Here is a 24,511-nt window from a genome sequence, read left to right as displayed (position 1 = left end):
TACTTTAAGAGGATTTGTCTCGTTAACCCCTCGTGTCCGACACCGGCGATGGTCTCGAGTTCGGGGTGTTACAGTGTGTCTCAGCCTTGTGGAGGACACGGTCTAGTACACGGGCGTGTGTCATGGCCATGTGTCATTTTGAGAATGCTGACGTCAGGAACAGAATACCTTGGTTTTTGCACACGGGCTAACACACAGATGTGTTCTGGTCGTGTGAGAGACACGGGCTATCAACACGGGCATGTGTCTGGCCGAGTAAAAACCCTTGTAGGTGTGAATTAGAAATTAATTTCACACGGGTAAAGGACACATGCGTGTCCTTAGGTGTGTAGGCCGTGTGAGTCACACGAGCCATCAGCACGACCATGTCGAGTTGGTCACACGGGCGTGTTGCTCTTCCACACGGGCGTGTGCCCTGTTTTAAGGACAAAATTTTCATAGTTGGTTTAAGGACCCGGTATAGTCCCGATTAGTTTCCAATGGTCGATTTGGGGCTCGTAGGCCCATAATAAGAAGATTAAAGTAGAAATTAAAAAATATTTAAATTGGACCGAGTCTGGGTGACTCGAGATTGTTTGTGTACATGAGATCATGTTAGGTAATTCCTTGTACTCCGCCCCAGCGTGGGTTACGGGTACGGGTGTTACAGGTAGCATTTATCATTTGTTCAGTAAGAGACTTGTTAGAATGCATTTCTTTTGTATAAGTAAAACTCACATAAACCACTTGATTGTATAACTAAACTTTTAAGGGGAAAGTCTTAATGGAAAGTGGTCCAGATTTGTGTATGAGTGAGAGGCTGCTATTTACCCAATATCTACCAACAAAAGTCAAATTATTTTCTCATTTGACATCGCATATTTAGGTGTGAGTATTCAATCGAATCGAATGAAAAAAATTTGAGTTAATCGAGCTAATAAGTCTTATTTTATCATCCTAACTCGATTTAAAAAATTTTAAATTAAAATATTGTTACAAGATAACTAATTCCATGTTAGAGCACATAAATTTGAAATCATATATATTTGAAAAAGAATTCAAAGCAAAATAATAATAATAAAGTACTTTAGTATGATACTGATTAAATCATTAATTAACTTATAGGTCCCAAAATTATTATTCTAGAAAATTTTTAATTTTTAACTTTCTTTATGTATTCTTTTAAATTTTTATAATTTTTAAAATATATAAGTTTTGAAATTTTTATAAATATTTTAAATTTTAAAATTATTTCAAAAATTTTAAAATTATTTTGATTTTTCTGTAATTTTTGTTGAGAAGGAGACCAATTTGTTCATTTTCAAATTTGACAGAGAGCAAAAGGGTATTTATATCAATCTATTATTCAAATTATAAAATCTAACTCGATTCGAACTCAAAACTCGAATAATTTGATTCGATTAATTCAAAATTTAAAATTTTTTTCAAAATTTTCGAACCAAATCAAATTTTAGTCATCCCTAACCTGAATAAAGTTTATTAACCTAATTAATAAAATAAAATAAAAAAGGGGACGAGATCCTTGACATGTACCCATTCATAGATACGGAGGGGCTATAAAATTTGTAAAGAATTCAAAGCCCACGTAACTCAGGGTTTTAAAAAATAATTAAAAAGTTCTACTTTTTCAATATTAATAAATAAAAAAGAATCCAAGTTTTTGATGTAGAAAAATGGAATATCTAGGGGTGAGCATTCGATCGAATCGAATCGAATCGAATCAAAAATTTTCGAGTTAATCGAGTTTTCGAATATTATTTTATCATCCTAACTTAATTTGAAATTTTCTCGAATCGAGTCGAGTGAGATGGAATTCGAATCGAATCGAATCGAATATATTTGTTCGAATTAAATTTTATAAAATAATTTTGGGTCCTTGTAACCACTGTCACCCATCGTAATAAAATTTTTCCACCTTAATCAAAATTTTTATTAACTTTCATCACCTCATAATTTATTTATTAATCTTTTATATACGGGTTAGCTTCTTTGTTTACTTAGTTGTTTCAATTATCTTCAAATTCTTGTCACTATGTATTTTGGAATTAAAAATATATTAAATGTAAAAATGTGATTTTTAATAAAAGTTATTTTAAAGATAAAATGTGAAATTGATACTAATATAAAATTTTAACATGAATATTTAATGGCATAATTAATAATTCAATTTTAATATAAATATTCAATAGGACTAAACAATTCAATCATATAAATAATATAAAATGTGAAATTTAATTTAATAATATAAATAATAGATATAAATAAAATTATTACTATTTATTTTAGTGATTTTTTGGATAATTTTGATTTTTTATTTGAGAGTGAAAGGTGAGAAGTAAAAGTTTAGGAGAATATAAAAGTTTTGGGGAATAAAAGTTTGAAGGAAGTAAATAGGGGAGTAAAATTTTGGAGGAAAATATTAAAAAAATTGGGGGTGGATTTGGGGTAGATGGGAGGTGGGATGGGAAGGAAGTAAAAATTTTAGGGGAAAGTGGGAGGAATAAAATTTTAGGGAAAATAAAAAGTTTTGAGGGTTTTGGGAGTAAAATTTTGAAAAAAGTAAATGAGAGAGTAAAATTTTGGTGGGAAATGGATTTTGGGTAGATTGGGGGTTGGGATGGAAGGGAGTAAAAGTTTTGGGGGAAAGTGGGAAGGAGTAAAAGTTTTGAGGAAAAGTAAAAGGTTTTGGAGTTTGGGGTAAAATGTAAAATATTATAGTTTGATATTGAATTATTGAATTATTCGAGTTATTCGAGTTATTCGAATTTGAAAACTCAACTCGATTCGAACTCGAAATTCGAAAAAAAAATTCGAGTTGACTCGAATAACTCGAATAACTCGAATAACTCGATTCGTTTAACTCGAAATTCGAATTTTTTTTCGATTTTTTCGAGTCGAATCGAGTTTTGCTCACCCCTAGGAATATCAGCCGACCCATAAAACGACTCTAGCTGTAACTGATTTGGTAGTTCGTCCTTCCTAAACGAGTGATTAGAATTGGAAGAAGTGATATTTTTGTGAAACCTAAGATTCCCAATTGGCCATTTTGGCATCACCAACTAAAGGATTTTCCATGGCCGAAACAAGCACACGTCTACTCTCGCATGAAACTGTTTTCTCACACCATCTCATTACCACAAACGGCAATGGCAGCGATTCAAAACAAAAATCAATGAAAGAGAAAAAGATAGAACAGCAATACAACACGTTTACCCCACACTCCCTCTCCACATAATCTCTCGTAGCCAATCACAACACTCTCTCTTCCATCTCTTCATTTGATTTTGACACCCCCCCTAAATATCTTTCTTCTGCCCCTCTCTGTATTTTTGCAGTACGTTCATATGAAAGCATAGGTTACGAAAATATAATTAATATTAAAGAAGAAAAAGGTCCAATTTTCTTCTTATTATTCACCTCAAATCCATTCTGAGGCTTAAATTCAAAACCCCATTTTTTCTAACTCGAAAACAAAGCCAAAAACAAAAAACAAATCTCCTGAGCATATATATTTGAAGATTCTATTGAGAATCATTTCTCCGAGACTAAGAGAGAAGAAAAGAAATGGAAACTAGATTTTTTTCATTATGATTTGGGTATTTTTCCTTGGAAAGTAAAACAGATTTCTCACAAGTGAAATGGAGAAAGCTTCATGCTTGTTTTGTGGAAATATTCCTTCAACTACAACAAAAGCTTTGGCTTTGACTGTTCGAAAGAGTAGCTTTTTGAGTTCTTTGCCATTCTCTTCTTCTCCTTCTTCGTTGAAATCTATTTGTTTATTTGTTGGCCGTAGATATTCTTTCCCTTCAACAAAATTTCAGTCCAAGCAGCTTGTTTGCAATGGTGGTGGAGAAAGCAGTGGCAGTCATGGTAGCAGCAAGTTTGCTACTACCACAAAAAAGAAGCCTAGAAGCAAAAGCTATATTGGAAGCAACCCAAAAATTAGCAAAAGTGAGAATAAGTCTACTTCTAAGCCCAACGATAGTGTCACTAGGACAAATATATTAGTGGAAGAATTGGGGTTGTTTAAGAAACAGAAGGAACAGAAGGTTCAAAAGACTAAGGCTTTAAATGTTAGAACTTTGTATCAAAATGGGGATCCTTTGGGCAGACGAGATCTTGGGAAGAGGGTTGTTAAGTGGATTAGTGAAGGTATGAAGGCAATGGCTTCAGACTTTGCGTCAGCAGAGTTGCAAGGGGAGTTTTTGGAGTTGAGACAAAGGATGGGACCTGGATTGACCTTTGTAATCCAGGCACAGCCTTATCTCAATTCCATTCCCATACCTCTTGGACTTGAAGCAATTTGTTTGAAGGCTTGTACACATTACCCGACTTTGTTTGATCATTTCCAGCGGGAATTGAGGAATGTTCTTCAAGAGTTGCAGCAAAACTCTATGGTTCAGGATTGGAAGGAGACTGAGTCTTGGAAGCTGCTTAAGGAGCTTGCTAATTCAGGTTCCTTTTTTTCTTTATTGCTGGAACTATTTTCATGTTCAACTTTATTTCTAGCCTGTAGGTTGATTATAGCACAAAGTACTTCTTTGAACATAGTGCTTGGAATATGCCAACTAATTGATTTAGTAGTTTGAATATAGCACAACTTACTTGTTTTAATATATTGCTTGGAATATTGCTAATTAATTAATTAATTCAGTTGTTTGGTAAGAAAATGAGTTTGACCTGGGAATGATGGATTTGCAGCCCAGCATAGAGCTATTGCCCGTAAGGTTACACCTCCAAAGCCTGTTCAAGGTGTTTTGGGGATGGATTTGGAGAAGGCTAAGACCATGCAAGGCAGGATTGACGAATTTACAAAGCAGATGTCAGAGCTGCTCCGGATAGAGAGGGATGCAGAACTGGAGTTTACTCAGGAGGAGTTGGATGCTGTTCCTACACTTGATGAGGGTTCAGATTCATCAAAGCCTATTGAGTTCTTGGTTAGCCATGGCCAGGCTCAGCAAGAACTTTGTGACACCATTTGCAATTTGAATGCTGTTAGCACATCAACAGGTTACCTAATAATTTATCTTTGTTACAAATGGTTGTTTCTTTTATATGACACTGATAAGCCCTACGTTTGTGCTTCCATTTGGCCCTTTTAATGCCTATTTAGGAGTTTGTCACAAAAATGGTGGTTTAGTTTGCTAATGCCTTTAGAATTGCGTTATGTACAGGATTAGGTGGAATGCATTTGGTGTTATTTAGGGTTGAAGGGAATCATCGATTGCCACCTACGACCCTGTCTCCTGGAGATATGGTTTGTGTGAGAATTTCTGACAGCAGGGGAGCAGGTGCAACTTCTTGCATCCAGGGTTTTGTTGACAACCTTGGTGATGATGGTTGTAGCATCAGTGTTGCCCTGGAGTCTCGTCATGGTGATCCAACTTTCTCTAAGCTCTTTGGAAAGAGTGTGCGTATTGATCGTATTCATGGACTGGCTGATGCACTCACATATGAGGTATTTCATGAGTGCCTTTTCTTTTCTCATTCTTTGCCCTTACATTTCCTAGATGGTGAACATGGTGGTTTTGCAAATTACAATCACTGATATATTTGTTAACTCTTAGTTGTATTGCCAAATTCCTCTTGACAAAGATTAGCTCACTCCTATCTTATTGGCTATAGCTTTCAATTTGTATGATGTATTGACGTTTTTGTATGATAATTATGAAATGTAGAATTTTATCAAAACTCAAGGAAATAGAAGTTCCTTCATAATATTTGCACAAAGTGTTATTGCCAGGGCTATGTACTTCTTGTATTCTCGCTATTCTTCTTTTTTGAGATCCATGGACATTATTAAGCTTGGTTTTGCTAGGGTTCTGATATCAATCCTTTGTAATGTCTTAATTTCTGGAATACTCTCTGGTGGCACTGAAATTTTCTAGAAAGTTTGCGCCTGTTATGTAATGACCACTGAGTTGAACCTATACCTTCTCATTTGACTAGGGAACCTAGGTTATTTATAATTGCATCCCTCAAGGAACCATCATAGTGACAAAGTCATTTGCAAACCTTTCCTTTTTTAGGTACAAGGGATTATCAAAAGCTAGAAAACTGCAATCTTTAACGGAATATACTTAGTAATATTTTGGTCTAGACTTAACACATGGGTCAACATGTGATTTTGATTCCTCATCTCAACGCAAAAATGGGGCACAATGCAAACTTTGCTAATTACTTATGAATGCCTTTAGCAACATCTTGAAGAATCCTGAAACCTGAACTGATATGTTGGTTTTACTACATTACCTAATAAAATTTCTATAGACTGTTTTGAACTTTTTTCTGGTAAGATGCTAGATGTTTCAAGGTGCTGTTCTTGGCTTGGTCTACACCCTTTTTTTAACTTCAATTAGGTTCAGGTTGGTATGAGGTTGCAACTAGTGAATGATTCAGTCTATAGCATGCCATAAGGAATTTGCTAATGGATAAGACATCTTAAATCTTGGGACAGTTTTTTTGAATTGCCAATCAGTACCAATTCCAGACATATATCAACCCTTTCTTATAGTCTTTTTCTTTACCCTACTTCAATATATTTGCTTTCTGTTTGAATATTGCTTACCATGTCTAACTGCCCTCTCATGTGTGTTTTTTAGCGCAATTGTGAAGCCTTGATGCTACTTCAGAAGAATGGCTTGCAGAAGAAAAACCCTTCAATTGCTGTTGTGGCCACACTGTTTGGAGACAAGGAAGATGTGGAATGGCTGGAGGAGAATGATTTGGCCGACTGGAGGCCAGCAGAGTTGGATGGATTGTTACAAAATGGAACATTTGATGATTCCCAGCAAAGAGCAATCACTTTAGGCTTAAACAAGAAACGACCTGTGATGGTTGTCCAAGGACCTCCTGGCACTGGGAAGACAGGCATGCTTAAGGAAGTTATAGCACTTGCTGCACAACAAGGTGAAAGAGTGCTAGTAACAGCACCTACTAATGCAGCTGTTGACAACTTGGTTGAGAAACTTTCCAATACAGGATTGAATATAGTTCGTGTTGGAAATCCAGCACGTATTTCTTCAGCTGTAGCATCCAAGTCTTTGGTTGAGATTGTCAATTCTAAGCTTGCAGATTACCGAGCAGAGTTTGAAAGGAAGAAGTCAGATCTAAGAAAAGATCTTCGACATTGTTTAAAGGATGATTCTTTAGCTGCAGGAATACGCCAGCTTTTAAAGCAGCTTGGTAAGGCATTAAAGAAAAAGGAAAAGGAAACAGTGAGGGAAGTACTATCAAACGCACAGGTGGTGCTTTCTACCAACACTGGAGCAGCTGATCCACTTATTCGAAGATTGGATACTTTTGACCTGGTTGTTATAGATGAAGCTGGGCAGGCAATTGAACCCTCTTGTTGGATCCCAATATTGCAGGGCAAACGTTGTATACTTGCCGGTGATCAATGGCAACTTGCTCCAGTAATTTTGTCCCGTAAAGCTTTAGAAGGTGGCCTTGGAGTATCCTTGCTAGAGAGAGCTGCAACTTTGCATGAAGGGGTTCTTGCTACTATGTTAGCAACTCAGTACCGAATGAATGATGCAATAGCCAGTTGGGCTTCAAAGGAGATGTACGATGGAGAACTGAAATCCTCTCCCTTGGTTGCGTCTCATCTTCTTGTTGATTCACCATTTGTCAAGGTATGAGACCCATTCATGTTGATACATTCTATAAAATGGAGCATAGATCTATCTCATCGTCAGATGTGAGTTAGCTCTTATTGTTTTTGAGTTTCTTCCCATATGCCATAACATTCAAGTCCTTTGGTTCACTAAAATTATCTGCTACACTCAGTTGACAAATCCTCCTTATTTATTAAGTAATGGCTACTGGAATCCTCCTTATTTATTAAGTAATGGCTACTGGAAATGCTAAAGGGAAAAAATTGTTCAAACTAATTAAAGGTTAATAGAACAGAACCTTTTATTCAATTGTTGTTTTAAGTTAATGATCTGAACTTCTCTTTTTCTTACCCTCTTTTGTATTTAAATGTATCTCTTCTCTTTTTCTCTTGCCCTTCACTTCCATGCATGTATCTGGTCTTTTAGCTTTCCATTAGTATGATTGCTATTCACTAGTTTTCCCTTTTTGATATCAAAGAAAAAAAAATAAAGCACACATTCGGTTATAATAATATCTACATCAAAAATAATAATTATACTTGTCTAAAGCTTTTGTTTCAAAAGGCATTAGGATTCAAATTTATTGAATTCTTCTAATTGGATCCGCTTGACCAGTGCTTCTAGGCACCAGTTAAGAATCATTTATTGAATTAGGAAAGTTTTTTTTTTTACACTATTTTTATTGGATTCAAGAAAAAGTAATATATTAATTATTTCTCTCTTTCTCTCTCTCTCTGTATAATTTTACCAGTTCCATTTGGCATTGGTTTATGTTTCCCTTATTTACTTTTTCTGTGATGAGAGAAGGAAAAGAAGGAAAAAAAAGGTTCAAAGTTTTGATGATATTGTTGCATTTTTGCAGCCAACATGGATAACAAAATGCCCCTTGCTGTTACTTGATACAAGGATGCCATATGGGAGTTTGTCAGTTGGCTGTGAAGAGCACTTAGATCTGGCAGGCACAGGATCCTTTTTCAATGAAGGGGAAGCGGATATTGTTGTCCAACATGTCCTTTATCTCATTTATGCAGGTGATTGCTCATATCCTTGTTCTTATTTAATGGTGCTTTCTTATAATCTTGCGGGTATTTGGTGAACTAGTTGAATTGCATATACTGATGCATTCTTTATTCAAGTTTTACTACTCTTTGGTACTAAAAATGTCAAACTATATTGGATTTGAGAATGCTAAGCGACATGTATGAACATGATCAATCTTGCATTGTGTCTGGGTGAATATTTTTCTTCCTTACCTCAATTGGGAGTTTATAACCTGCCACTCTTGTCAGGAAGAATGCTCTGTCTTTACGCTTATAGCAACCTATAGTCGTTTTGGGTTTTAGTTGTTTGTCATTATATCTCATTTTTGTTTTATATAGATGAATATGTTACGTTTGCTACAACAGTATAGGCTCTCAAATAGATTTCTTGTAGTCAGCTGGGGAGATTGTTCTTTGTCTCTTGTTGTTTGCTAGGTGCATTTTTGAGCAGCATTCATTGATATCTCCTACATGTATTTTGTTGAAATGCATCTACAAACTCAGTTAAAAACTAAGAATTTTGCCTTTGTTGCGTGCCCTAAATTTTCACTTTGTGCCAGGAGACATAGACTTCAAATGTTTTTGCATTCATTATCAATCATCTTTAAGATTTTATTCCCCCAAGATGTGCTCCTGCTGGTTCATCCATCAACTGTATAACCTATGATAATAAACTCTTGGCTTTGAACATGAAGGGCTTGTGAGAATAAGAGTGAAGGTATATGATGTAGGAATTGTAGTCTTTTGATGACTCAAATTTACAAAAGTAATAAGATTGTGCCACCTTGTTATATCTCGTATCTTTCATGCTGGATTGTCTTCTTTAGAGCTTCTTCCAAGAAGTTTTCTATCCTCAACATTCCCTTTGTACAAGTTCTAAAGCGGTGTCTGTTATTAACTTCTGCATAATACTAACTTATCAGCTGGTAAACAACACCTGCTCTCAAGATAAGTCCATGACCCACTTCACCTTTTTGTTTGTTTTTCTTTTCAAATCATTTCCATGTTCCCTTCTAGTGATCAATAGGTCCTGAGTGTTATGATCTTTCCTCGCTTAACCAAGTCAAAAACTAAGTTTTGTTTTAATCTCTTACGCAGGTGTTAGCCCAACAGCAATTGCTGTCCAATCACCTTATGTTGCTCAGGTACAGCTCTTAAGAGACAGGCTTGACGAGTTTCCAGAGGCAGATGGCATCGAGGTTGCAACGATTGATAGCTTTCAGGGCCGAGAAGCTGATGCTGTAATTATATCAATGGTATTATTTATTTATTGTTGTGTGAATTACTATGTCTATTTTTCAAAATGTCTGATAATGTCATCATGTCTTCCCTGCTGTAAGCTATATGCTTATAGTCTTTGTCTTGCTTATTTCTAGTGATTCCACTCGAATTTGCTCATTGCTAGTAAAATTTCAGTTCTCTTTAGGTTCTAGACATATATATGGCACCAATGTACGAGGATCTTTGTGTTTCCTTGAGCATCTATGTTGCATGCAATGTTAATCGGACTTCATTTTTCTTAAAATACATGTGTGACATTTGTGTTCAACACATATTGGTCATAAATATGAGGGTGCGATCCTCCAACTACTTGAAAGAAAAAAAAAGTTAGAAAATGTGAGCATTCCTGTGCCAGACACATTCTCATTTCCAGCATTCACATCTTAGTCCAGGCAACATAGGTTGCAGGTGATGAGTGTTATAGTGGTTAGGGCCTACTTGCATAAGGTCACATTATAGACACCCTATAGAATATTGTTATCTTTCAGTTTATCTACAAATTCAACATTGCTTTTGTGTTAAAATATTGCTAGTTATTCATTTGATACTTTGTTATGGAAAACCATTAATGATTTAAACAGCATGTAAGTTTAATTACGTGCTCTTTTGATATTATGGTGTTCTAAATCGGTGCTTCAATCACGGATTGCTTGACACCGAGTTATTATCGGCAGAAATGCAGGACTAAATCCTAACTAGAATGCTTTTGTTACTGCTGAATTAGGTACGATCAAACACTCTAGGAGCCGTTGGATTCTTGGGGGACAGTAGGCGAATGAATGTAGCCATTACAAGAGCTCGTAAACATGTTGCAGTTGTGTGCGATAGCTCAACAATTTGCCACAACACTTTCCTGGCCAGGCTCTTGCGTCATATCCGCTACGTTGGTAGGGTGAAGCATGCTGAACCCGGTGCTTTCGGAGGATCAGGACTCGGGATGGATCCAATGCTGCCATCCATCAGTTAACATGACATGAAACAGGTTCAAGTACCAAGCTTTGAATTTGTTTCAGATGAATGATTGTTTGGAAGTTCAATTTGTGAAATAGATGCTCTGGATTTATTTCAGCATCTGTTTTCCCACTAATTTATGTACAGATGGTCATTTTTGTGAACAAAATTGCTACTTCTCGATTTAGTTGTATATAGAACTACACATTTGATGAACCCTAATTTGTATACATTTCAAAACTGCAAATAATATCAATGAAAGAAAAAAAACCCAAAAAGAAAATTTGACTGCTATTTTAGTTATAATACTGTAAATGTTTTATATTTGATTTAGAATTGATGTAAAGTTACATTGTACCTGTTCCTGGATTTTCTTAGAATGATTCAACAATTCCACAGATAAAATTCTAGGCCGCACTTGTGCAGTGATTCCACGTATGATCCATTAAATACCTTATATCTAATTAGTAAGAAAATTGTTATTTGTCACATCTCTTATTATTATTTATTTGCTTTAATAATTTTATTATATATTTTAATCATATTTATTCTTTTAATCCAATACTTAGAACTATTCATAATTTCAGTTTCAACGTACTCAAATCTACATTTTTTGTCTGATAATAATACTCATACTAATTAAGTTGAAACTAATAACTAAATTCAAGTTTTATTTTCCTTTTTCTTCTTTCAATCTCAGATCTAAAAGAAAAATTATTTAAAATGAATTTTGTAGTTTAATCATGCAAGTAACTAGAAAGGAATTGGTATTTTAATTTCACACAATATTATATTTTAGTTGATGCATTCATGTTTTTAACAGGAAAATAAATATTTAAATATTCACATTGCTTCCAATAAATCATTGATGTTTTAGTTTGCAACAAAATAAATCATTATTTTATTTGAAATTAAATTATGTATTTGGGTGAAAGAGAAGAATATATAAAATAATTTTTAAAAACAATATTAGTTATGAGGAGTTAATTTTTTTTGGCAAAAGATATTATTTGATAAATTAAAATATTCTTATCATATTAACAAATATTTTATTAAAGCCAACAATTTTATTTAATATAATATTAAAGTGTTTTGTATTAACACGACACGTCCAAAAATCAAGCTATGAGACATTTGTCCCACCTTCAATGTAGAAAAGAAAATTTTAATAAATACTAAGTATAACGAAAAGGAAACAATACAAGTAGTCACCCAACTATTAAAAAAACTTCATTTTAGGCACTCAAAATAAAAAAAAAATGTTTGCAATTTAAGCACTTATATTATATAATTCGGTCATTTTGGTCACTCTCATTAAAATCACAAATGGCAAGTTGACATGAAAATTAAAAAAACTGGTATAATAGCAAATTCATGTAGTTTTGTATATTCTTTGAATTTTTTAGAATTTGATCAAATTGATAACATTTGTAAATTTTGAGGGTTAATTTTTTAAAATTATGACTAAATCGATATAATATGTAAAAGTTGAGGGCTAAATTTGTTATTATACTAGGTTTTTAACTGTCACGTCAGCTTGTAGTTTGTGATTTTAACGGAAGTGACCAAAATAATCGAACTATGTAACGTGGGTGCTTAAATTGCAAACTTTTTATTTTGGGTGCTTAAAATGAAATTTTTTTATAGTTGAGTAACTGTGAAAATAAAATAGAATAAAATAAATAAAAATAAAGAACACATAAATTTTACGTGGAAACCCTTTCGGGAAAAAAACCACGGGCAGAGGAGAAGAAAATTCACTATGTCGAAAAGTTTTTACTCAAATACAAGAGGAATAGACTATGTCTATTTATAGGCTTGCAAAGCCATATTCTAGTAGGATTGAAACACCTTATCCTAATCAATATAAAATAGATGGAGTTTAATAAGGTTTAAAACCTTATTCTAAAATAAAATAAAAGAAGTCTAGTTCTATATGGATTTTACTTTTATTTTATTTTCCATCGTATTTTATTTAAATAAGAATTTGGGTCACTTAATTCTAACAATCTCCACCTTGACACAAATTCTCAATGAACAAGTTCTTCATCGCGAACTTTCAATAAACAAGTTCTTCACCTCTTCCAAAAACCCCTTAAGGGTTTAACTTCAACAATGAACACCAACCAAGTCTAAGCAATGCTCAAACTTGGTTATAGGAAGTGACTTAGTCATCATATCTGCAGGATTTTCATGAGTGCTAATTTTACTCACAACAATATCACCACGAGCAATAATATCACGAACAAAATGATACGGATATCAATGTGTTTTGTTCTCTCATGAAACATTTGATCTTTTGTAAGAAAGATGGCACTGACCGTCACAAAATCATGTGCTGATTTGAAGGTCTTCATTGAGTTCACTAAATAGTCCCTTCAACCAAATAGCTTCTTTACAAGCCTCAAGAATCGCCATGTACTCAACTTGATTGGTAGACAAAGCGATCGTAGTTTGCAAAGTGGCTTTCCAACTAATTGCACAACCTCCGATTGTAAAGACGTAACTGTGAGAGATCTTCTTCTATCAAGGTCTCCAGCAAAATCAGCATCAACATACCCTATAACTCCATCTTTAGTTCTTCCAAAGCGTAAGCAAACATTAGTAGTGCCTCGTAAGTATCTTAAAATCCATTGAATCGCTTTCCAGTGTTCTTTACCGTGATTCGCCATGTATCCGCTAATCTGACCGATTGCATATGATAAATCGGACGTGAACAAACCATAGCATACATGAGAGATCCTCTTGCACTAGAGTATGGAACATGTGACATGTACTCAATCTCATTATCGATTGAGGAGATAAGGCCGATGAAAGTCCGAAATGGTCGCTAAAGGAGTACTAACAGCTTAGCACTCTGCATATTGAACTCCGCAAAGAACTTTCTCAATGTACCCCTTCCGACTTAGGTACAATTTACTTGCTTTTCTATCTCTGAGAATCTCCATACCAAGTATCTTCTTTGCTGGTCCTAAATCTTTCATCTCAAATTCTTCACTTAGTTGGGCTTTAACCTTTCTTATCTCTCTTTTATCTTTTGCTGCTATCAACATATCATCAACATAAAGAAGTAGATACACAAAAGAACCATCATTGTTTTTCTTAAAGTAGACACAACTGTCAAAACTACTTCTTTTGAAATCATGAGAAGTCATAAAGGAATCAAACCTCTTGTACCCTTGTCTTGGTGATCTGTTTCAAACCGTAAAGGGACTTTTTCACAAGCAAACATAGTCCTCTTTTTCGAGACTATAAAACCCTCTCGGTTGTTGCATGTAAATATCTTCCTCAAGTTCTCCATGCAAAAATGCGTTTTACATCTAACCGCTCAAGCTCCAAATCATGCATGGCAACAATACCAAGCAAAGCTCGAATCGAACTATGCTTAACAACCGGAGAGAACACATCTGTGAAGTCCACTCACGGAATTTGATCAGTAACCCTTTGCAACAAGCCTTGCTTTATATCCGGTTCTTCAACTCTCAAGTCCCTTCTTTCTTTTAAACACCCATTTACAACGAATGCCTTTTTACCTTTAGGAAGTTTTACAAGATCCCATGTTACTTTTTGTGGAGTGATTCCATCTCCTCTTGCATAGCAAACATCCACTTTTTCGAGTCTTCACACTAATCGCCTCGGAATAATTAAATGGCTCTTGATTCGCATCTATATCTTCACCACATTTAAAGCATAAGCAACTAGATCAACCTCGGCATACTTCTTTGGAGGTTTAATTTCTCTTCTTGTCCTGTTTTTGGCGATAGAGTATTGCGGTGAAGAAGCAACTCTATTCTCAATTTTGTCTTGGCTTGAGGAGTTGATTACGTATATTAATCGATGCTCCACCGCTTTTGGTTTTCTTTATTGGAAGAGTCTTTAAGAGATAAGTTAGGTAGCATAGCGGTTTCATCAAAACAACATCTCTGCTAATCACAACTTTTCTATTTTCAGACACCATAACTTATAGCCTTTACACCAGCTTTATAACCAAGAAAACGCATTTAATGGATCTCGGTTCCAATTTTCCATTATCAACATGAGCATACGCAGGACACCCAAAAATCTTTAAATCGAATAATTAGCGGGATTACGGACCATACCTCTTGTGGAGTCTTTTTCTCAATGGCAGCGGATGGAGATCGGTTGATCAAAAACATGCAGAGAGGTCGCTTCGCCCAAAATGACTTGGTAAGTTGGCATTTGACAACATACATCGAACCTTCTCCATGATCGTTCGTTCATTCGCTCTCGCAACGCCGCTTTTCTTTGTGGAGTATGACGAATCGTCAAGTGTCTCATGATCCTTCCGACTTGCACAATCTATTAAACTCATCGAGCGTAACTCTAAGCCATTGTGCATGCGGAGGTATTTTATCTGCTTTTCCGTCTGTTTTTCAATCATAATTTTCAAGACTTAAATGTGGAAAACACATCGCTTTTCGCTTCGGAAGAACGCCCAAACTTTTCGGAAAAATCATCAATAAAGGTTAGCATATAATTAGCTCCACCTCTCGAAGGCACTCTGGACGGCCCCCACGATCGAATGGATATACTCCAACGTTTCCTTCGTGTTATGGATTCCTCTAGTGAATCGAACTCTCTTTTGCTTCCCAAAACACAGTGCTCACAGAAATTCGGTTTGCAAATTCCTTGCCCATTAAGAAGTCCTCTTTGCTTAATTCGCCATGCCATTCTCACTCATATGCCCTAGGCGATATGCCAAAGTTTAGTAATATCATCATCCGACAAGGAAGAGGAAGCGGCAATTGCATCACCGATATGATAGAACCTCAGTAAAACATATAACTTGGCAATCTTTCTTTGCCCTTTCATCACAACAAGGGACCCTTTGAAATCTTTAAAACCCCACTTTCGGTTGTGTATCTGCCCTTTTGAATCAAGAGTACTCAACGAAATTAAATTTCTTTTCAATTCGGAACATGCCGCACGTCACTAAGTGTTCGACAACTCCATCAAACATCTTAACTTTAATTGTTCCAACACCGCGATTTTACATGAAGCATTATTTCCCATCAAAACAACACCTTCAGATACTGTTTCATAAGTTGTAAACCAATCCCGATTGGGACTCATGTGGAAGGTGCAGCCTGAATCAAGTATCCACTCCTCGCTTACTTTAGAATCATTGACTGAAGCAACTAGAAGTTCACCATCGCTGTAGTCTTCTACAACATCAGCTTCACCGAATTTTTCGGCTGTTTTCCCTTTTGATTCGCAGCCTCCCTTTTAATCTTATTTTGTAGCTTATAGCACTCAGATTTAATGTGCCCTTTCTTCTTGCAGAAGTTGCAAGTTTTACCTCTGTTTGAAGATTTCGATCTACCCTTAGATTTACCACGAGGATTCCGTTCCTGTGTTCTACCACGATCATCATCAACATTCCGGTCTTGTCTCCCACGAACAATGAGACCCTCTCCCTGAGAGTTGGGTTTAACCACAAGATGCTTCATCTTATCATACGAGGTTAAAGAATCATAAACCTCATCAACTGTGAGAGACTCATGGCTATATAAAATCGTGTCTCTAAAGGTTGAATAAGACGGGGCAACGAACAAAGTAGAATCAACCCTAGATCTTCCTTATCATCTTGAACCTCCATGGCCTCCAAGTTTGAGAGAATTTCTTTAAACAACATTAAGTGTTCGTGTCTGACGCACCTTCCTCCAAACGATGAGCATAAAGACGCCGCTTCATATGCAACTTGCTTGTTAGAGTTTTCGACATACATATTTGTTCTAGCTTCTTCCATAATGCGTGGCGGTTTTCTCTTTCATCACATCCTGCAAAATTTCGTTGGACAAATGCGATGTAATTGTGTTAATGCCTTTCGATCCTTACGCTTCTTCTCTTCATCGTTAATGTCGAAGGCATCTTATCTATCCTAGCGGGCATCCTCTAGATCCATCGTGCAAGAAGCGCTTGCATCTTAATTTGCCACAACGCAAATTTGGTGTTGCGATCAACAATGAATTTCATACTTCAAAGACGCCATTACCGTGATCGAGATGAATAACCCTAAGCTCGATACCAATTTGTGAAAAATAAAATAGAATAAAATAAATAAAAATAAAGAACACATAAATTTTACGTGGAAACCCTTTCGGAAAAAAACCACGGCAAGAGGAGAAGAAAATTCACTATGTCGAAAAATTTTTACTCAAATACAAGAGGAATAGACTATGTCTATTTATAGGCTTGCAAAGCCATATTCTAGTAGGATTGAAACACCTTATCCTAATCAATATAAAATAGATGGAGTTTAATAAGGTTTAAAACCTTATTCTAAAATAAAATAAAAGAAGTCTAGTTCTATATGGATTTTACTTTTATTTTATTTTCCATCGTATTTTATTTAAATAAGAATTTGGGTCACTTAATTCTAACAATAACTATCTATATAATTTACCCTCATGAAAATGTCAATACTTTTTAAAATGATACTTAAATAGTCCTTTAAATGTTGTTTATCAAACTTATACAAAAATAAAAGGGATAAATATCAAAACTATATGTGCACTTTAATTCATAAAATTTGATTTTGTACGATTTTATAAATGAAATTTTAATTTGATTCAGTTTTCAAATATCAATAATAACATTATCAAATAATCATTGTTTGATATTACATACACGAATAATTACATTAATCCAATATGAAAATGTCTGTATGTACAATTGAATCAAAATTAAAACAATATAAATTTAACGTGCATATTTACACCAAATAATAGTTTATCTATCAAATTTCACATTATGTATAAATTTCCCAAAACAAAATAGGATAAGTGGAAATGAAAATCTAAGTAGCTGATTTAGGTTGAGTAGCTACGTTTTGTTTGGTAATCTATCATCGTAATCATCATTAATCTACATACACAAGCCATTGCAGCAGTTATCTATTAGCGTTGAAATAATGGACTTGTAAATTAATGCACCATCCCTTTTGCTCCATAATCTAAATTAAATAATAATAAACAAAAATTCTTCAAACTTTCTTTTAACAAATATCAAAATTTCAAGCTCATCACAAAAAAAAAAAAAAAAAGAAGACAAGAAACTCTGGGATCATGATTTCTTGTTCCCAAGAACATGAAAATAACATACCACTCAAGCAAACTGAAAAACAACTGGTAAAACAGTGAGCACCATTGTTGATTGTGACCCATAAAAAAAGGGTTAGGAGGCACATAGGCTTAGTCTCTTTGGCCATCTTTGGCTGGTGTTGAACCAAGGAAGGCATCATCAGGCTGGACATTGTGTCTCTTCGATGGAGCAGAGGGAGGAATGGGAACACCTTTGGTGAGAAGATTGATGGGAAAGTGTTTCAAGTCCATCATCATCACCTTATGTTTGTTGGTGAGGCTTAGATCATGGATTCTGTAAATGGCTCCATTGCTGACAGGGAGGATAATAATAACAATAAGAAGAAGAAGAAGTGAGAGGTGAAAGAGGGTTACACTACTAATCTGTCTGCTGCTACCCATTGACATAAAAACAAAAGATGGTTTTGGATTTTGTACAGTCTTGTTGAGAGATGAAACAAGTCAAAGGAGTGATTCTAGGATCAAATTTATCTATATGTATTATATTAGTTGTATGAAAAGCAAAAGTAAGGAGGAAGAGGAGGATATGTGAGAAAATGTCAATGAAAAGAGTTGCAGTGTAACGGATGCTTATGGAGAAATGGAGAGTAGAATTAAAATAAGGGAGAAATGGGGGGAATGAAAAATAATAATAAATAAGTCTGTTTGGGAATCACATTTATATATTTGTTACCTCCTTCTCCACTTATATTTCTATTTTAGTTAGTTTAGTATATATATTGTTGTCAATACAGAAAGATGTACATTATTCTCGTATTTATAAATTTGAGAGGGAGTACGGATAGTTCTAATTTATTTTTTTACTTGAAAGTTGAGTAATTCAGATAATAATAATAATAACAACTAGTCTTAAAAGCAAGCTAATTTGAAAATATAGTGAATGAAGAAGATAAATAAAGGTAGTAGAAAAATAGCACTATCAATGTAGAAAAAACACACACAAGTAAATCTTAGGAAGTGAAGAAAGCACTGCAAAACTTACGTTTTGAACAAGCCATCGATTTGTTTTTCTAGGATTCACTTTATTGGTGGGGGCAATTTGTGACTTTCACCCCCTTTTTTTTATTATTAAATCTAATTCATCCTCAATATTTTTATAATATAATAAATTGTCACTTGTCTCTTTCTTTTTTATTTTATCTATATATTTCAATTTTATTTTAATTTCTTAGTGCTTAATTTATGGCTAAAAAGATGGAATGAATTGACGCACTTTTAGTAATAGTTAAAATTAAGGCAAGTTTAATTCTATTAATTTGTTTTTATTCGAATTTATTATTATTTTTATAATAATATTTTAAAATATTTAAATTTTTCAAATTTTATTGTATAATAATTTCAAACCATGCTGTGTAATAATCTTTTATTCAAAATTAAATATCTGTAATTTTTATCATCAAATTATCTCTTTATATAAGAAAAATAAAACTTTATTTGGGATTACGACTCTTTTGCTTTTATTAAAAAGGAAGGATGAGAATAAAGGAAACTTACTTTAGTTAATCACTCCAATTATATATATATATATATATAAAAGAGGTAATTTGTCTTGAAAGCATAAAAATTTTCTTTTTATTTACTCTTTCGATATTTTATAATCCTACTAAATTTTGACCAAATCTAAAGTTGAGTCGAATCAAATTCTATAAACGAAGATAAAACTTTCTGATACTATTTTTTCCATCATAAGATTTGACCATAAACTTAACAACATCCAATTTCTTAATAATACTCATATTCAATTGCAAGAAAAGCTAATAAAAAAGAAAATTCCACTTTAATTAATGAAAAAAAAAATGGTATTTTGGGTTGAAAGCATGAAAGCTCTTCCATGTATATATTTCTTTTGCTTCCAATAAATCCTCCTAACCAAACAAAACAAGGAAGTCCCTTTAACATTACATGCTTAACTTTCCACTCAAATTTCCTCTCCCACCAAACAAATTCCATCCATCATCAAATCATTGCTTGTATTTTTGCATGCGGGTGTGTCTGACATCACAAGTCCTGCCAAATTCACGTTTACCACAAACAATGTGAGCAATCAGAATCCACACCTTGGCAACCATTCAGTCATATAAAACCCAAACTGAAATAAATGGCAGACTAAATGACAAAGAAAGAATCATATGAACACCCAATGGTTGTGCCCCTTGCAATAAATTCCACGGCAAGTGAATTAATTGGCTTTCCCCTTTTTTAGTGTATGCAGTTATAAATTCCACCTAAAGATTTGACTCTTAATGGTAATGGAATACTATGGATAGGAAGGGTACAACTGCTACTAGCCAAAACTAATTGAAGACCCTTCATAAGTGAAGGAAACTATGGAGAATTATTGAAAGGAGTTTGGGTTTCTCAGTTTGAAAATGTTGCCAATGCTTTTTTATCATTTCTGTCTTGCTGCTGCTTCATCTGCACTTTCTACCTCCTCACATATGGCTTTGTATGCCATGCCTGCCTCGGTTGTCCCTTGAATGCTCGATGCTGCAATAAGGAAGGTCCGGAAGCTCTGCAAACTGATGCAGCCAAGCACATTTTATGTGCCAAAATCATGTAAATTGCACTTTGGACAAGAAAGTCTCATTGATCATGATTTGAAACTCAAGAAAAAAGAGTTCATTTAAGCATGTGTGCAACTGCTGAGTGTTGAACTGAGCAATTTCAGCTTTTAAGTAACTGGTAAGTAGGTGTTGAAGGTATTAATGAAATTGCCATAATAGTGCTACATCATAATTCTCAGTGATATGCTATTCAGAGACACAGAGTCCAACAAATCAATCTTTATAGTACTAGTTTATTAAGGAAAGACCTAACAAATAAGATACATGGAGTCCAACAAATCAATCTTTATAGTACTACTTTATTAAGGAAAAACCCAGCAAATCATCTTTAAAAATTAGAATTCCATGAAATTCTGTAATTGCTTATGTTTTGACAATGCAAATATATCATCTAAGGGCATGAAAGCCAAGTTTAGCTATCAGTGTAACATTTATGGTTCACCTTCAGTCTCAATTCCTTTCATCATATTCCCAACTTATTGTGAATACCCAGTAAGCTGCTAAAATGACAACTCAAAATGTATGAACTTTTCCTATTTTTTGAAAATTGCAAATATAAGCTATAAAAGTATATATAAGAGCAGTAAAAGATGATAATGTCAAAATGGAACAGGCGAGGAAGTTAACCTTAGAACACATAACAAACAAGGAGCATCCTGGAATTGAACATTGGTTGTTCGAGAGTTCATAATAATGGAAAGCTACCATGTCTCTTTTAGTCCAGTGACAGCATGTTCTTGCAAGAATTTATATTGGATATAGTTTCCATTACAATTTTTAACATTTTCCCATCAGATGAACTTCAGTCATTGCACCTTAGGACTTATCAGAGCAATTTTATGGCATTCTAACATATCAGTGGCTTTGTTTAATGATTTACACAAAGTTAGATGCCCTGCAGGTCTATACCATTGTATTGTAGACTTCTTAGAACCCCAAAGAACCTATCAAAACAGTCAGCTTGACTTTCCTTCAACCCTCAATTTTGACACAAAATTCAGTGCTTCGCTACAACAGCCATGCCCAATGCTCTACCCCATATCCACATTCACATTTCTTCTGTTTTGATCATATAAGAAAGAATTTTAAAGAACTTATTGATAAGAGAATAAATGGAGAAGACACAATCATTAAAGTAATTTTGGTCAATCAACCAATTAAACCAGTGAATAATAAATACCATTCAACTGGAAAACACCTATATTTATGTGAACTAACATTTAGCACTGATTAACACTTGATAAGATCATCTAAGCAACACTCAAGCATCATCTTTTGTAGAAATTTTTGTTACTTTTGAAACAGAAGTCCTCACATTCTTATACAACCACTTTTAGGTATGCTACAATTTGCTTTCATTCTGACAAGTCGGTCCAACAGAAAGGCTTATCGAAACTAAGTAGTTGTTGTGAAGGTCAAACATGGATATTTCTTGCCAAGAGCAAAGGAATAAGGCTTTCTCCTGAAAATGATCATCTTATAGATGTTCCAAGATATGAAACCAATTAATAGTTGATTATTCTAAAGACTCATTCCACGCCTGCACCAGTGTCTGCTTATAAGGGGTGACAATGACTCTCATCCACCTCTTACAAATATGTTAATTACTCTCCTTGGAATTGAAAGTGCATCATTTGTCAAATAGTTATGTCACTTGAGAACAAAATATACTGCCCTGAAACAAATAGGGAATATTTTCTTTAACTTCAACATGCATAGACTTCTTCCTTTGATACCTCAGGTTTAAATTGATGAAAAAACAACATTTTCTCATTTGGTGAAGTTGAAAGCATTTTTTGTTTTCTTTTAAGTCCTATTCTTGATAATATGGATGAAGGATTAACTGAACCTTGCATTAGTGTCTTTCTTAAAATAAAAGGGTACATACAATGGGTAGCTTTGACTAAGAAAAGTAAGTGGCTATACATACTCACAGTCCACCTTTTGTTTTGAATTATTTTGATAGAAAGGCAAGAATACCATTAAACTAGTTTAGAAAGCCTCTGTTCATAGTTCAAGCAGCTACAAAGATTGCATTTCATTAACTATTAATCAATCAACTTCCCTGCAAATCAAATTGAGAGCCTCGCACAAATATTCAAAATATTGGCGTTAAAAAACTGAATTTTAAGCAACAGTCAAGGAACAATGTATTCAATATCCTTGAGCTAAAAAGAAACAACTAATTAGCCTTGAGGGGAAAAGTCAAATTTATACTAAATCCAAGAGGAAAGAAAAGACGCTACCTTTTTTTCTCCATTCAATGAGTAGGGAATCAATGGATCATTAACATAAGTAGCCTTTATGGAAAATCTGTAGTGACGTCCCAAAATTCCAATGGCCTCTCCAATGGCCAAATCATATAACGACAGAGCGAATGTTATTCTGGGTTAGTCCTGAACTTTTGTAATTTAGTGCACTTAGATGCTTATTCTTTTATTATTTACTTCCTTACCTAAATTTTGCAATTAAGCACCTTTGTGAGATTAAATGATAGTGGTGGGATTAGTGTTTGATCTAAACACAGCTCCAATGGACCTAAAAGAAGTTTATTTTAATTCTTAAACTTAACAAATACAAAAGTTTGATGATGTAGCATTCTAATATTATATCCAAATTTAAGAACCAAAATAGATATAATTATTGATTTCAAGTACCAAAGTAAAACTAATTATCAAGTTTAGGGACTAAAAATTATATTAACCCTTTGTTCTTCTTAGATTAAAATGGTAAAATATAAAATGGATCACTTATATTTTGAGTAAATTCACTTTTTATGTTTTGTTCATTGAACTTCAAAACATTATTATACAATCACTAAATTGCTTATGTTTGATCAAGTTTACATTTTGATCATTGAACTTTGAAAAATTACTATATAATCACTAGCATTATCGATTTATTATATTATGGTCACTCAATCATTAACTCCTATTAAAAGTGTAATAACAAGTTGATAAAGCACCTTAATGTCATCATTTCAAATGAATTTTGTCACCCTCATTATCAATTTAGGTCAATTTATACAATTAGTCATTATACCTTGAATGAATTTAATTCACTTTCTTTTATTTTATAACTTTATTCTTTTTGCCTTTTTCCTTTTTTACATTTTTTACATTTTTTCTTCTCATTTCTTTTTCTCTCCCCTCCTTTTCATAACTCTAGCCATCGGTAATGCCACGCCATCTTTAGTGGTCTTCTCTAAACACAAGGACCATTTTTTTATTATTGATTTGGCTCTCGCTAAAACAACCCCAATCTCACTTAAAACCTATAGAACTATAGAAATATCGTGTAAAAATTTCTTTAAGAAATTTTACCGATTATATATCTAATTTGATGAAAGGACCAAATTGCATAAAATGTAAAAGTTGAATTCTAGTAGCTATAAGGATTAATTAGCTATGGAATTCAAAACTTGAGGTCCTTATATGGTAATTAGACCATTAAGAAAAGTTAGTAGATATTTTTTGTAACACCCCAAACCCAGCCCAGGCGTTATGGCCGAATCCGGTGTGTCACATTGAAGCATTACTGTATAGGTCATGTTTTATCTAAAATCTTTCTTAGTGAAAGAGTATCTTCGTTATAGATTAAAGTGAATGGAAGCTGTGCACCAGGTAGGATGCCGGAAAAGAGGAGGTGAGTCTATTACACTGCTTAACTACCAAGCTCTCCACGGATCCACTCCTAGACATGCACACAACCATTGCCACACTTTAACTGAATGATTGTTCAGGAAACAACCATTTCGTTTTAAGCCTTTGAAAGCACTTGTTAATTTTTTTAAAACATTTTCATTGCGGAAGCTTTGTCTTGTTTCACGATATTTTGAAATCAGATAATTTCTTTTAAAAACACGCCCTAGAGCTATTTAATTTCGAAACCTTTAAATCCATATCATGCCTAAGCTAATAATCATACTAAAGCAA

General features: G+C 34.1%; 1 protein-coding gene across 1 annotated transcript; it reads left to right on the top strand.

Annotated features, from left to right (window-relative positions):
* Positions 1-3,069: 3,069 nt before the first annotated feature.
* On the top strand, positions 3,070-11,171 carry LOC108470503 (uncharacterized). Its single transcript, XM_017771843.2, has 7 exons — positions 3,070-4,455; positions 4,702-5,010; positions 5,175-5,458; positions 6,603-7,634; positions 8,479-8,647; positions 9,755-9,912; positions 10,662-11,171. The coding sequence occupies exons 1-7, from the start codon at positions 3,639-3,641 to the stop codon at positions 10,902-10,904; spliced, it is 3,012 nt and encodes a 1,003-aa protein (XP_017627332.2). The 5' UTR covers positions 3,070-3,638; the 3' UTR covers positions 10,905-11,171.
* The last annotated feature ends 13,340 nt before the right edge of the window (positions 11,172-24,511 follow it).

The sequence above is a fragment of the Gossypium arboreum genome, chromosome 11, assembly GCF_025698485.1.
Source record: "Gossypium arboreum isolate Shixiya-1 chromosome 11, ASM2569848v2, whole genome shotgun sequence".
Taxonomy (NCBI): Eukaryota; Viridiplantae; Streptophyta; class Magnoliopsida; order Malvales; family Malvaceae; genus Gossypium; species Gossypium arboreum.
This window is presented reverse-complemented; position numbering and strand designations above follow the sequence as displayed.